This window comes from Palaemon carinicauda, chromosome 28 (genome assembly GCF_036898095.1).
Source record: "Palaemon carinicauda isolate YSFRI2023 chromosome 28, ASM3689809v2, whole genome shotgun sequence".
Lineage (NCBI taxonomy): Eukaryota > Metazoa > Arthropoda > Malacostraca > Decapoda > Palaemonidae > Palaemon > Palaemon carinicauda.
Window position 1 is genome coordinate 71,229,875 of NC_090752.1, and position 15,666 is coordinate 71,245,540.

Below are 15,666 nucleotides of genomic sequence, written 5' to 3' on the forward strand. Positions count from 1 at the left end.
ATATGGATTGGAGTTGTGGGGAATGAAAGTGACGTAGAGACAGAAATTGAATATGTTTGAGATGAGGTGTCTAAGGAGTATGGCTGGTGTATCTCGAGTAGATACGGTTAGGAATGAAGTAGTGAGGGGGAGAACGGTTGTAAGAAGGAGTTAGCAGCTAGAGTGGAAATGAATGTGTTGAGGTGGTTTGGCCATGTTGAGAGAATGGAAAATGGCTGTCTGCTAAAGAAGGTAATGAATGCAAGAGTTGATGGGAGAAGTACAAGAAGAAGGCCAATGTTTGGATGGATGGGTGGAGTGAAGAAAGCTCTGGGTGATTTGAGGATAGATGTAAGAGAGGCAAGAGAGCGTGGTAGAAATAGGAATGAATGACGAGCGATTGTGACGCAGTTCCGGTAAGCCCTGCTGCTTCCTCCGGTGCCTTGGATGACTGCGGAGGTAGCAGCAGTAGGGGATTCAGTGTTATGAAGCTTCATTTGTGGTGGATAACGGGGGAGGGTAGGCTCTGTCACCCTAGCAGTACCAGCCGAACTCGGTTGAGTCCCTTGTCAGGCTGGGAGGAACGTAGAGAGGAAAGGTCCCCTTTTTTTCTTTTGTTAAATGTCGGCTACCCCCCAAAGTTGGGGGAAGTGCCTTGGTGTATGTATGTATGTGTATATATATATATATATATATATATATATATATATATATATATATATAAGGTTAAAAATCGCAAGGGTACACATGATTTTATTATAAGGATGTAGCACGAGAAAGTATAAGGCCGAATATACCACCGAGTGCCCACACGCTTTTATTCAAGCATCTTCGGGATGCGAATGATGCACAGTTAGAAATAACAGCAAAGAGAGAGAGAGAGAGAGAGAGAGAGAGAGAGAGAGAGAGAGAGAGAGAGAGAGAGAGAGAGAGAGAGAAGATCGAATGATTATTAATTAACGGGTACGAAAGGTGCGGCCTAAACAATGATTATTGTAGTTTAATAGGTCAGAAACTGAAGCCTGTAATCTTAGTTAAACCTTAAAAAATTATAAAATAGATGACAAAATTCTTTGCTTACACACACACACACACATATATATATATATATATATATATATATATATATATATATGTATATATATATATATATGCATATATATATATATATATATATATATATATATATATATATATATTTATATATTGAATCTATCATTTTAAAACTAATACTGGAGTTGAGATTTGAAACACTACTGCTGCTTTATAGAACAAGATTCATTTGTATTCCTTTTAACCAAATCGTAGCGTGGAATTATGGTCTTATATTCTTTATAATTTGTAGGTTGATGAAAATCTCTGGAATGTACAGTTGGATGCAAGAGTTCATGGCACACCTCACCCCGAAAACGTGCACCATGTCACACCCTTATTTCACGGTGAGTAACTTAACACAGTTTAGAAGGAGATGGCAGAAGTGGTGGGCGGGGCTAAAACATTTAATATCTGACCAGTTCTCATAGGATTATTTTATTTTGCTTGAATTTTCATTTGCAATTTATTTTTTATTAAATATATATATATATATTATATATATATATATATATATATATATATATATATATATATATATATCTCCACTGATGATCTTGATATTTTTATAAGACAAGCTTGAAAACTATAATAATCTTTTGACAGTTTCAAAAACCATTGGCATTATTCTTCCACGTATTTAACACCAGAGTTTTTATTTATTTCAAAGGAAAATGTTTATGTACAAGAGTTTGGTATGGCTGTGAGCAATCTTTTATCTCCTGTCCCTAGGAATATTTATATGAAATTCTTTGGGAAAAGAATTGTATCTAGAATTTCCTCAGAAAAATTATATGATCTTCCTACGGAGATGATGATTTCTGTATTTATTTAGGTCAGGAAAAGCTACAAGAATTTTTGCAGAATAAAACCGGATTTGTATTTTTATCCTAAACAGTTAATGTTAATTTATTTGTTTCTTTATAAGGCGTTTTTAAGGGTCGAGGCTATTGTCTGGGATAAACACTTGATATTATCATTTTGAAATCTAAATCACCCAGAACTTTCACAGATGTACCAATACCAAACAATACTATTGTTAAACTTATATGAATTATATGAAAATATACAAGTTTATATTTAATTATAATTTTATGAAGACTTCTTTTCTATGGCTCTATGGCTATGGGCATTGGTACGGTCAATCATTTGTCAACTCTTTTGCCAAAGACACACATATATACGCATATATGTTAATATGTACATATTCATATATATGAGTTTGGGAGTATGTGTATATATATGTATGTATGTAATGAGAATGACAGGTAACAGATTGACATTAAGAATAGCAGAATGGGTACCTAGATATTGCAAACGAAGCATGGTAAGGAAGAGAAGACGATGAATTGACGAACAAAAAAAATATTTTCGGGTATATACGCATAGAAAGACCACAAACAGACTCAAGTGGAAGGACATGTCTGAATCCTTTGTCTTGCAGTGGACTGGGGCTGATGAAGATGATGCTGATATAATGTACATAATGTATATATGTTTATATGTATGTATATATGAATATATATACATACTCATAAATATCTTTTTCTTATCTTAATCCTCTGGCACCTAGGGGATGCATAGGGCCCCAATGAATTCACGTCAAATGGCTCTTTACTGGGCCATCTCTCTGAGCTCAACCTAGTTCTCAGATCTAACGTCCCTCTGCATTGTCTTCAGCCACGTTTCTCTCCTCCTTCCACGCCCTCTCATGCCCAGCGATTTCCGTTCAGGTACATCCTGGACTAACTCATCCTCCCTTCTTAAAATATGCTCCCATCTACCCCCATCTTAATAATCTACCTATATCGTTCACATTGGGCACCTCTGCCACCTCACGAATTGCAACATGTTTTTTTATATATACTTTGCCATTTGGTTCCCAAAATCCTTCATTGTCCTTTATTCTCATAGGCAAGAAATTTTGCATCAGTTGTTACAGTGCGCACCACGACTAGTGCTCATAAGTTAATATTAATCTTACGAGTGAAATATATATTTTGATGTTGTGAACTAACAACAATCAACATGATCTTCGAACTGTTTTTTAGCATGCCCATTTCTTGGTCGGCCCTCCCTATTCTCTCATACAACTATGTAATTAGTGATTCCATTGTTGATAATGATGGTTCCTAAATATTTGAAAGTTTGAGTTGGTTAATATTATCCCTCCGATAATGTAGTTCATTTGATCACCACTCTGCATCTGCATGACCCCAATCTTTCTCTGGTTGATCACCAGTCACATAATCTTTTGTCCCCTTTTCAATTGAATGCCATTATTCATTCCTTGCATTACCTTGTTCATAACAATGAGTCACCATAATAAATAGGAGAGGGGATAGTATTCCACCTTATAATACTCTAGTCTAGATTTTAAGGACAGATTTATTCTTGATTTTATTATTTACATTTTAATAATTTGGAGACCACAAAAACGTTTTTCACTTGAAAATTTTAATAGAATTATATATTTTCAGCTTAATTTGAAGGACAAAATCTGTTTTAGACTTAAATATTTTTATTACTTGTTTAGCCCAGAATGAAAAAAAAAATTTCGGTTATCCATGTTTATTACCTGATTTAAAAAAATTAGGTGGTTTTAATTTATTTATATTGGTTCAGAATTTTTTTTAACCAGAATTTTTCTCTTGCCAAATATCTTGGATAGAAATGTAATTTTTTTCACTTTTTTTACCCTTTTCTCAATTCTGAGGACATGGATAAGTTATGACATTAAGAAGTAAAATAATTGAACTTAAATCTAAAGAAACCTCTTTTCGCTCGTGCTCAATTTATAGAAAGGGAATTTTGTATTTACATCAATTTTACTCCTGTCTAATTTCAAGAACAACAATGTGTGCTTTGCCTAAATATTTTACTTTTACTTTCTTAATTTTGAAGGTACAAATAAATTTTGTGCGTGAGATTTTTACTCCTGAATAGCATGAAAAACACAAATGTTTCACTGGATCCATTGCTGTTGTTCAAAATCTAATGGAAAATAATGCGATTTTAAGTGAACCTTTAATCTCGTTTGATTTTAATGACCAAAATCTGACTTTGCGAGCACGATTGTGTTTTTATTTAATAATTATTTATTCCTGCTCAAATATGCGTTTTATTTTCTTTTACTCCCTCTTAAATTTAAGAACCCAAATTATTGGCTTTTTTTTTAATTTTTTTTTTATTTATTTATTTTTTTCAAGAACAAATATATTTTGATTCTAGTGTTATCCGCTCAATTTTTTTTTTTTTTCAAGGATGAATATATTTTGATTCCACAGCGTTATCCGCTCTCCTTAAATTCTAAGGACACTCATGTAAATTCGTAGTCTCTTAGAAGTAAGTATTTCCATAAATTCTGCAAACGCACGAGAGAAGAAAAGCGTAATTCTATAACTATGCACTCGTGAAAGTAGTCTTCTGTGAAGGTTCATTATAAATTGCTTCCTTAAAACAGAAATGAAGTAAAGGTTAAAAGATATTTATCTCATGATTGCACCTACCTTTAATATATCTAATATGTTTTATTTTGCATTTACTTCTTATCACGTAGAATTTGTTAAAAAAAAAATTCCTGTAACTCGCTGTGAGTAAATTCTTCAAGCTTCGTCATTATTATTATTATTATTATTATTATTATTATTATTATTATTATATTAATACGATAGCGAGTGTTATATATTTTGTGTCACGCTTCAAAGAAAACAAATAATTTCATGGTATACTCTTACAAGTTCACACTTTAAAGAAAACAGAAATAATTTCATGGTATACTCTTACAAATTCACATTAGACATTGATTACTTAACCGAAGCACATCTTATATAGTTTTCACAATTTTGTCTTTAGCATCTGACTCTTTTTTTTAAATATTAGACAAAAAATGGAGTTCTATCAATTTCCATAACATAGATTATAAAATTAATATCGGGACATTTTATTCAAACATGTATAGTTTAGGAACAAGATAATTAGTATTGAAAATATCATTTCGTGTAATTTACACGGGTTCCGCTAGTTATTATTATTATTATTATTAGTACCTCCGCCAAGGAGGTTATGTTTTCGAGTCGGTTTATTTATTTATTTATTTGTCTGTGGACAGGATTACGTCAAAAGTACCCAACAGATTTTGACAAAATTTTCACCACAGATATATCCTAGGTCATGGACGACCCCAGATCCAGATTCTTATTCCAAATTTGCTTTTTTCACAATTTTAAAGATTATGTCAAACAAATTGACGGATTTTGACGAAATTTCCACCACAGATAGATGTTAGGCCATGGACGACTCCATTAACTTTTGCAGATGATCTGGTATCAGATCCAGATTCACATTGTTAAAGATTCCGTCAAAACTAATTGACAAATTGGATTTTCCCCAAATTTTAACAATGGATAGATATTATGCATCGGAAGAAACTATGAAATTTTAGAGTTGATACGGATCAAGATCATGATTCTAGGTCACCATTGCTCTTTACACCATCTACTGTACAGTCAGCATATGAAAAGTGGGAGGCGATGTCCGTAGACTTTAGTTAAATGTCATTATTTATTTGGTGATGTCTGAAATCTTTGATTGCTATTTATTATTATTATTATTATTATTATTATTATTATTATTATTATGCATCGGTCAGGATATGACCTCTTTATAGGATAGGCCTAAGAGGCCATTCAAGTAGGATAAGCGAGGATTGATTGATTGGTTGATTATTAATTTGGCGTTTTCTAAGGTTGGCACCTCCTTAGGTCATTGATACAGAAAGCAAATAGTGAACCTCAGGTCTCGTTGTATAATGAAAAAAGAAGAATATATTCCATTAAGGGAAACATTGTAAAAATAGTGAAATTATGTTATATAATTTTGAAAAAACCCTTCCCTATATAATAAAGAGCAAGTGTCTGGTGCACACACACACACACACACACACACACACACATATATATATATATATATATATATATATATATATATATATATATATATATATATATATTCGGTCACGCTGAACTCTCCCCGTCCTTCGGGTAGGTGGTAGAGGGAGTGGTCATACCCTCGAGAGATGGGGTTCTTGTGTGTGCATATCTATCTTAATATTTACCCGTCATTTTGACTGGTGGCATACACTAGTAGAAGAATAAGGAAAATGATAAGCTGTTATTATTGATGCTGAGTTTTGTATTCTCCCTGTTTATCTATACAGTAAGTAATTTAGCTTTCGGTCTCTCAACTAAACATGAAAATAAATCGACCGATAACAGAAATAATAAAAGATTTATGATGAATGCTTATGAGCAATAAACAATTGAATAATTATCCTTTTTATGGGATCTCGTTGTAGGTCACCTTCACGCCTAAGTCCCTCCTGAAGCCGAAGTAGAAGACTGTGATGACGTTCGTGTCCGATGTGACATAAACAGTCCTTCTCCTTCCGCAGTAGGTGTCGACTGCGCCTGCGTCGTAGGAGTAAGTGTCGTACGGGGTTTTGTCGATGGCCAGGTAGTTCTTGTTGCAGGTGACTTTTCTTAAGCGAATTGCAAGCCGGATCCGCTTACCAGGACTCACCTGTTAAGGAGTTTGTGGCAAGTTATAGTTTTAAAAAGATTATTGCTGGATTATTGGGGTCATAGAGTCAGCAGGGGGTGTTAGTGACTTTTCTTATGTGAATTGCTAGGCGGGTTCGCTTACCGGGACTCCCCTGAAAAGGAGTTTGTGGCAAATTACAGATTTTAGAAAATATGGGAATATTGGGGTCATAAAGTGAGCAGGGGATGTTAGTGACTTTTCTTATGTGAATTGCTAGGCGGGTTCGCTTACCGGGACTCCCCTGAAAAGGAGTTTGTGGCAAATTACAGATTTTAGAAAATATGGGAATATTGGGGTCATAAAGTGAGCAGGGGATGTTAGTGACTTTTCTTATGTAAATTACTAGGCGGGTTCACTTACCGGGACTCACCTGTTAAGGCGTTTGTGGCAATTTACAGTTTTGAAAATATTATTGGGGTCATAGAGTCAGCAGGGGGTGTTAGTGACTTTTCTTATGTGAATTGCTAGGAGGATCCGCTTACCAGGACTCCCCTGATAAGGAGTTTGTGGCAAGTTACAGTTTAAAAAAAAATAATATGGGATTATTGGGGTCATAGAGTGAGCAGGGGATGATCGTGACTTTTCTTAGGTAAATTACTAGGTGGGTCCGCTTACCGGGACTCACCTGTTGAGGCGTTTGTAGCAAGTAACATTTTTTAAAGTTTATTATGAAATTATTAGTGTCATAGTCAGCAGGGGGGTGTTGTTAAAAGATAATAGTGGGCTTGCCGAGTTTCAAGTGCAATTGTCATCTTTTTATTTTGAAAGATCTAATATATGAATAAGTAAAATAGAATTTTTCTTCTACACATTTCCCAGATAACAAATTTTAGCAAAACTAAAGAGAATGGAGATATATATGTTCAAGGAATCATTAAATTTTTTTAAACTTGATTTTTAAAGCTCGTTCATCTTTATTTAAGAGAAATGATGAATACTATCGACTTATACCTGACTAAATCCTTAATAAAAAAAAAGTAAATTTCATTGTTTTTATGAAATAATACTGATATAAATAAAGAAAATACTACCAAACCAACCCCTTGGAGTTTTAAACCACTGACCTGCGAGGTACAGTCACTCATATAAGTTGATGGATGTCCGGGTTTTTGAGAGAGATTTCCATTTCACCCTTTTCTGGACGACAGGTGTCTGGTAGTACCAATAGGTAGTTGAATATTAGACCGGTTTGGCGCTCCCTTACACCTGTCGTCCAGAAGTAGGTGAAATGGAAATCTCTCAAACACCCGGACATCCATCAACTTATATGAGTGACTGTACAAGTCGAACAATTTACCTATGCAATTACAGATGTAATAAAGAGAGAGAAACCTCATATTATTATTATTATTATCATTATTATTATTATTATTATTATTATTATTACTAGTCAAGCTACAACCCTAGTTGGAAAAGCAAGATGCTATAAGCCCAAGGGCTCCAATACACTTGGACTCCAGAGAAGTCCACTGCCAATTGGTTTCAACCTCCCCCCATCTAACAATTTGGGATCATTGTTAGTTATAATCCCGAAAAAGCTTGAGATTAGGTACACATTATGAGCCGTATCTCAACTGGAATTAAGTGATCTAATATTTGTTAGAGTGGGTGTCTAGTTATGATAATGATAACAATGTTTTTTTTTTTTTTTTTATTAATTAATGATAAGAATTATGATAATGGTGATGATTTTAGCGTTACGTTTACACCATGTTCAAAACCTCTGTAAAAACATTTGCTTACCGTTATTTTCCACTCGCAGACTGTAGAACTCCAGTGCCTGAATGGGTAACCGGGTGTCACGATAGAACCGGGTGTAGTGCCATCTATCGACTGGAAAAAACATGAAAAAATATAATTGAAAGAATAATCATTGTAATGGGGATCTCTCTCTCTCTCTCTCTCTCTCTCTCTCTCTCTCTCTCTCTCTCTCTCTCTCTCTCTCACGGTTTCGTTTCCACAGAAGACTCGTTTGCAGGATTTTAAAAAATCCTACACACGTCACGCCATTCATTCATCTAATTATCTTCCATAGAGAATATTAAGATCTTTTTTCTTATACATTTTTCCATTCCTTCTACCCAATTCTTTCTATAAATTCTTCTCCAACATTCTGACACTTTGGTTTGCTATTCGATGGAATACTATTCATCCGGATATACAGTTGGACACAGGAATTCCTAGCACACCTAGCTCTGAGGAAATGCACTCTTCCACGCCCTTACTGTTCGGCAAGTGACCAAACAACTACTGTAGGGAGAGATGACCGAGGTGGTGGGTGGGTGGGCTGTGTGTGTGTGTGTGTAGATTGCCTTGCCATATGTAAGACACATGTGGGTGGGCTACACACAGCAACTAGCCACGCAGTTACGGTGTTACAGGTGCATATCCTCAGAGCGAGGTGTGTCAAGAATTCATGTATTCGACTGTACCTTAGAAGGTTCTGCGTACAGTTATATCTAAAGACGATTCGTGAAAACATTAATATATTGATATCAGAGTAAACAAATTTTAGTTAATCATTTGAGAAATAAAAAAAAAATCTTATCAAATTGAATAAGTGGCATATTAATTTCAAAGTATACTGTTAGAAAAAAAACCGGAAATTCTCCGTAAAAATATAATATTCTCAACGGTATTTCAGTAAAATACAGGCTACCGTAATTTTACCTTACTTTGTTATTGACTTTTACGGGTTGGTAACCGTAATATCACTCCTTTACGTCAATATATCCGTTTTTAAAACGGTAAAAATCCTGTAATAAATGTTGGTAGACATTTACCGTTTTTCTAATGCAAATTTTTAAGTGTTTATAGGTCTTTGATATAATTTTTATGTAAATGGCCATTTATCAATATTTATTATAAAACATTTTGCCAATTTTAATTGAACCATAGCCAAAGTTTCTCTGGTATAAAAATCATTAATACTTATTATTCATTCTTTTACCACCAAATCATACGGTCTTATATATACTTATATCTCGAGGTTTTATCACCCTTTGCTTACCCCGTGGCATCGTCCCTGGGTTTCGATATACTTGACGAGGAAACCCTGCTTAGTGTAAGCCCCGTCGGAAGTGAAGGTGGCCCGGAAGTAAGCCGGAACTTTCTTGATAAACCTTCTCCTTTTTGATCCTCTCAATCTGTTGGTTAAGATAATAGTTACAGGTGAGATGTGCATATTCTCTCTCTCTCTCTCTCTCTCTCTCTCTCTCTCTCTCTCTCTCTCTCTCTCTCTCTCTCTAATTTGTCATGGTGGTGGAATGTCTTGGTCTAGCGTATCTCTTTTTTTTTATTGTGGTATATGTGGGTCTTATCTATCTCATGCTCACACTGGCGATATATATATATATATATATATATATATATATATATATATATATATATATATATATGTATATATATGTGTATATATATATATATATATATATATATATATATATATTGTAATTGTATACAACATAATATATATATTATATACGTATATATAAATTTATATATATATATATATATATGTATATATATATATATATATATATATATATATATATATATACATATATATATATATATATATATTCTCCACTGCAGAACAAAAGCCCCAAACAAGTCTATCCACTTGCGTCAGTTTATGGTTTTTCTGTGACAGTCCACGCTCGCAAACTTTCTTAGTTCGCCAATCCATCGTGTGGTCTTCCTTATCCTGTTTTTTTTTTCTTTTACAATTTTTAGGGACCCAGTCTGTTATTCTTAATGTCCATCTATTATCTGGCATTCTCATTATATGTCCTGCCCATATCCATTTCTTTTTTCCTTTTTTTTACATGATGTTAGGATATCCTCTACTTCAGTTTGGTTTCGTATCCTTGTTGCTCTATTTCTGACCTTTACTGTTATTCCCATAATTATTCTTTCCATAGCTCCTGAGTTGTAACTAGTTTATGTTCTAAGGCTCTAGTAAGGGTTCAAGTTTCTGATGCATATGATAATACTGGTAGGACCATCTGATTGAATACTTTTCTTTTTAGAAAAAGTGGCATTTTACTTTCCCTAATCTCATTTTGTTTACCAAATGCTCTCCATCCCATGCTTATCCTTCTTTTAATTTCGGTCTCGTGTCCTTGGGGAACATTTACTGTCTGTCCTAAGTACGTACTTGCATATTCATTAACAATCTCTAGAAGCTCGTTCATATCTCTTATTTGGTGTGTCTTGCATCTTCATTGAACATTATCTTAATTTTATTCATATTCATTTTCAGTCCTACCATTTTGCTTTCTCTACTCAAATTTCCTATTATCTTTTGTAATTCTTCCCATGATTCACTTAACTATGTCATCTGCGAATCTTAATATTAATTCCAACATTTTCCCAATCTGAATTTTAAAAAACTTCTTTTAGACATGCTGTGAATAATTTGGGAGAGAAGGGGTCTCCCTGTTAAACTCCTTTCTCAATTGAAAGCTTCTCACTATCTTTAAGTAGTTTTAGAGTTGTACTTCCTGTATATAATTATCAAATGTTGTAAAATAAGATTCATATATTCCTTGTCTTTGAAATGGTTTAATTACTGTTGAGCTTTTGCTAGAATCAAAAACTTTTTCATATTCTATAAATGCCATACACAGCGGTTTGTCATACGCTCTAGATTTTTCTTTTAGCTGGTTAATTACAAGCATATGGTCAGTAGTTGAATACCTACTTATAAAGCGTGCCGGCTTTCTTGGTTGATTAAAGTCTAGCTATCTTTCTATTCGGCCTAATATGATCTATGTAAATATTTTATATATTAATGAGAGTGAATTTATTGAGCGGTCATTTTTCAGGTCTTTAGTGTCCCACTTTTGTGAATTAGTATACTGATAAAGCTCTTCTAAGCTGTATGTATAAAGCATAATATTAACATCTCCCCTATATAATAAAGAGCAAGTGTCTGTGTGTGTGTATATATATATATATATATATATATATATATATATATATATATATGTGTATATATATATATATATATATATATATATATATATATATATATATATATATATATATATTAAGTCTTTCCAGTCACACTCAGCGGCGTTGCCAGGCATACAACTACTCGGTCTGTCTCCGACCCTCGGGTAGGAGGGACAGGAAATAGTCATACCTTGGTGAGAGAAGGTACCCCGAGAAGAAATGGGGAGAGGGTGGGAAGGGTTGAATCTGTGTGTTCGTGTGCCTATCTAAATATTTAGCCGTCATTTTTTACGCGGTTTGTACACTAGTGTTATAGATTTTTTATACATTATATGTATATTTTCCTTAGGATCTTTTTAAAGTTACATTCTTCGGGATATCGCTATAAATGGAAATAAGCTTCATAGATCTGGTTACAATTTCGCTCAGACGAGTCAACTCTCGTCTCAGACAAATCGGAAACTAAATGAAGTCATCGATACCTACGAAGTCACCCCGTCTCATATCTGATGATGACCAATTAGATTCATTATTCACTATTGGAAATCCCCCTTTTCTTCTATGTTCCTGACTTTAATGACTTTTTTTTTCCTTTTTGGAGGCTCATCACTTTTTATTCCCCACCCCTTCCTTCCTTTTTCTTTTTGCAAGTGTTCTTCGGGCCTGGGCAAGATAAGGGCACTTAGGGCGGTCCTTCCATTACATGCTGGTCGGCAATGGTCAAGGAATATCATCCATTCTGAGAGGAATCAGGTCTAAACAATTCAAATTTTAATCGTTCAATCTGTTTGATAGAAATTTCTTTATCGGAGATATTATACTGTAATTATTTTGGTTATTATTAGATGATGACAACAATGATAATGATGATCATAATACTTGCTGATATAAAAGATGTAATTGTGTCTGTATAATGAAATGCAATGATCAGATGAAAATTACTTCTGACGAGTTTTATATTACAAATACGAAACTGGGTTTCGCTTCTATATAATATTCGTTCCGACTTTAATTTTTTTCTTAATGACAGATTATGAGTTTTACATCTCTTAAATTTATTTTGAACGTTAGCGATTCTTATGCAAACATATCCCTATCTAATTAGCTGGGCAAAAAAAAATCGTTCAGATTAGAAGCGAAATTGTCCATCTCTTGGGTATTAATTATATTGGTCTCATCTGAATATCAGTAACCTCCCATTAGTTTCAAATCCTTTGTTTTTTATGAATCTTAGTAAAGAAAACGAAGTTTTGAGAAGATATGTCTCTAAAATTATAATATTTGTGGCTGTAGCAATTTCTGATGTCACGAATGAATATAAAGCCTAAAAACATACAGAGGTGGTCTGGAAATGGCATGGGATAAGAAGTAGGAAGCTGAAGATTTGCAGGAAAACTGTGAAATCGAGCAGAAGAGAAGAGATTAAGGCCACATAGGGGGAATTTGGCATTAATGATTCATAATGATAGTGAATGATAGGGATAGTGATGAACTGCAAGTTTCACCTGAACATTATACAGCAAATGACTTACATGCAAGGAGGTCCGTATGGATGTTCTATGACGAGTTTGTCTCCTCTATTGAGCTTGAATCTTATGAAGAAGAGGATAGCTAGGAAGGGCATTTTCTGTAAATTGGTCAAAATGATCATATATATATATATATATATATATATATATATATATATATATATATATATATATATATGCTTGTGTGAATGATTTCATTATGATACTGAAACATTCTATGCGGTTTCTCTAACAACGGGTAAAACCAAGTATATGATTCTTCTTGAATTTCTTGCTTCTGTAAAATTACCAAATGTTGTAGGAGTGATTATATATGGATGTTATATTATTTATGAAGATATCCACTGAAAATGAAGAATCAATATATTTTATTGTCGAGAATTATACCAAATTGAGAGATTGTAAAACTCAAGTAAGAAATCTTCAGGGATTTCTTGATTCTGAATCGGGAAAAACTGACATTCTATTATTAATCTGAAGCCATCTGAAAACAACTTTTTTTAAATTAATTAAAGTGATTTCTTTCGCAATGAGGATACTGCGATTTTCAAAGATAAATTCAAGATTATTGGATAAAGCTTTCCAAGAGCCATTTCAAAAGTATATTTTTCTGTACCTTTTAACATATTTATCGCTAAAAACCTAACTACCTCCACAACACCCAAATGGAAACCACAGGGTCCTATCAGTCTGGCGCTTCTCTTCCCTTATGTAGGAGGCACAAGCATTGGTCTCTATAATCAGGAAATCAGGCAATTCCCTTGTTTTAAAGCTGAAGTTGCAGATGATTTCTTGCCGGATGAGAGGAACCCCAGGGAAAAGATCAAAGGCCAGGTACGTGTCATGTGCACTTGGACACAGGAATTCCTTGCACACTCGCTCTGAGGAAGTGCACCCTATCACACCCTTACTGCACGGTAACCAAACAGATGTTGTACATTATTATTATTATTATTACTTGCTAAACAACCCTAGTTGGAAAAGCAGAATGCTCTAAGCCCAAGGGCTCCAACAGTGAAAATAGCCCAGTGAGGAAAGGAAATAAGGAAATAAACTACAAAAGAAGTAATTAATAATTAAAATAGAATATTTTAAGAACAGTAATAACACCAAAAATAAATCTTCCATGAAACTCTAAAAAACTAAACAAAAGAAATATAAATAAGATATAATAGTGTGCCAAGTGTACCCTCAAGCAAGAGAACTGTACCCCAAGACAGAGGAATACCATGGTACAGAAGCTATGGCACTACCCAAGATCAGAGAACAGTGGTTTGATTTTGAAGTGTCCTTCTCCAAGGAGAGATGGTGGATGGGTGGGGACTACATAGAGGAACGCGTCTCGGGGAAGGGTGTGACAGGGCACACTTCTTCAGAGCGCAGGGTGTCAGGAATTCCTGTGTCCACCTGTACCAAACACAATGTACCCGGTGCCCTGTCTCCAAGCAGCCATTGGTATCATCTACAGTGTGCCACGCAAAACTTACTATACCTGAAACTCCGTCTGAAAAGAACCTATGGTACTGATTTATAGTATGCCTAGAAGTACTGTACTCTTTTTAGGAATATATATGTTTTGTTCTTGCTTCAAAGGCGTCAGAAACTTCTTTTGTGTTATGAATAATTAATTTCCTTACATTGTCGTTCTTGTGGACGCAGATGGCGTTGTTGGGATAGTTGTAGGGGAATCTAGGCGAATAGAAACCCTTCACTCCATTGCCGTAATCGATGAAGCCACAAGGAGGTACGGGAGGTTCCGTAGTTGTGATAGTTGTTGCGGTACTTGTTGTTGTAGTACTTGTGGAGGTTGTTGAAGTAGAAGTTGTTGACATAGACGTTGTTGACGTAGACGTAGACGTTGTGGTGGTTGGTGGTGTAGACGTTGTGGTGGTTGGAGGCGTAGACGTTGTGGTGGTTGGTCCTGTCGAGGTGGTACTTGTTGCCGTTGTCGTAGAAGGTGCTGGCGTTGTGGTAGTCGTTGGCGAACCGTTGTTACAAGATGGGTCGTCCACAAAAGCAATGCTGGCTGACCATTTCGCGGGGCTGTAGTTCCCACCGTTTGTCTTGAAAAAGAGGATCATTTTGTTGGTGGTGGAGGTGATGATCTGACCGGAAGCTATCTCGGTGCCGCAGTACCTGAATGTGTAAAGATTTAATAATAATAATAATAATAATAATAATAATAATAATCTTTATTTCAGCAAAGCCGTATACAGTTACAATAGGGGTACAGTGATGTTATACTCATGACATCTGTAAAAAAAAAAAAAAAGATAATATATGCAATAATACCAGTGATTACAGTACATCATTTGCAGGTTGACCACAGAATTCCAAGGTCAGGAGTGTATGTAATGTTTATTGTAAAAGATAACTCCTGATTTAGATGTGAAAAATACGGTAATGGATAGTTGCAGATAAAAAGAAAAATTAGAAAAATAGAACCTACAGACATACAAAAATATGTCAGGAGCAATAGCAAAAATACTTTTTTTTTTAGTATTGT

The 15,666-nt window shown here is 34.4% G+C and overlaps 1 protein-coding gene and 1 long non-coding RNA gene across 3 annotated transcripts in view; one reads left to right on the forward strand and one right to left on the reverse strand.

The window, feature by feature from the left end:
- Positions 1–15,666, forward strand: part of LOC137621660 (uncharacterized) — a 354,990-nt gene that overhangs the window by 186,017 nt on the left and 153,307 nt on the right. The window contains exons 3-4 of one of the 2 annotated variants that reach the window (XR_011040274.1): positions 1,325–1,418; positions 6,428–6,561. This is a non-coding gene — a long non-coding RNA (uncharacterized lncRNA). Of the gene's footprint in view, positions 1–1,324; positions 1,419–6,427; positions 6,562–15,666 lie in introns of those variants that run through there. The other variant, XR_011040273.1, reaches the window with a different exon arrangement.
- LOC137621657 (protein SpAN-like) overlaps positions 6,257–15,666 on the reverse strand; it is a 53,959-nt gene continuing 44,549 nt past the window's right edge. Inside the window, exons 9-13 of the mRNA XM_068352145.1 lie at positions 14,798–15,296; positions 13,164–13,258; positions 9,683–9,818; positions 8,416–8,505; positions 6,257–6,651 (exon numbers count right to left, since the gene is read on the reverse strand). Coding sequence (XP_068208246.1) covers positions 6,409–6,651; positions 8,416–8,505; positions 9,683–9,818; positions 13,164–13,258; positions 14,798–15,296 — 1,063 coding nt within the window. The 3' untranslated portion in view covers positions 6,257–6,408. The remainder of the gene's footprint in view (positions 6,652–8,415; positions 8,506–9,682; positions 9,819–13,163; positions 13,259–14,797; positions 15,297–15,666) is intronic.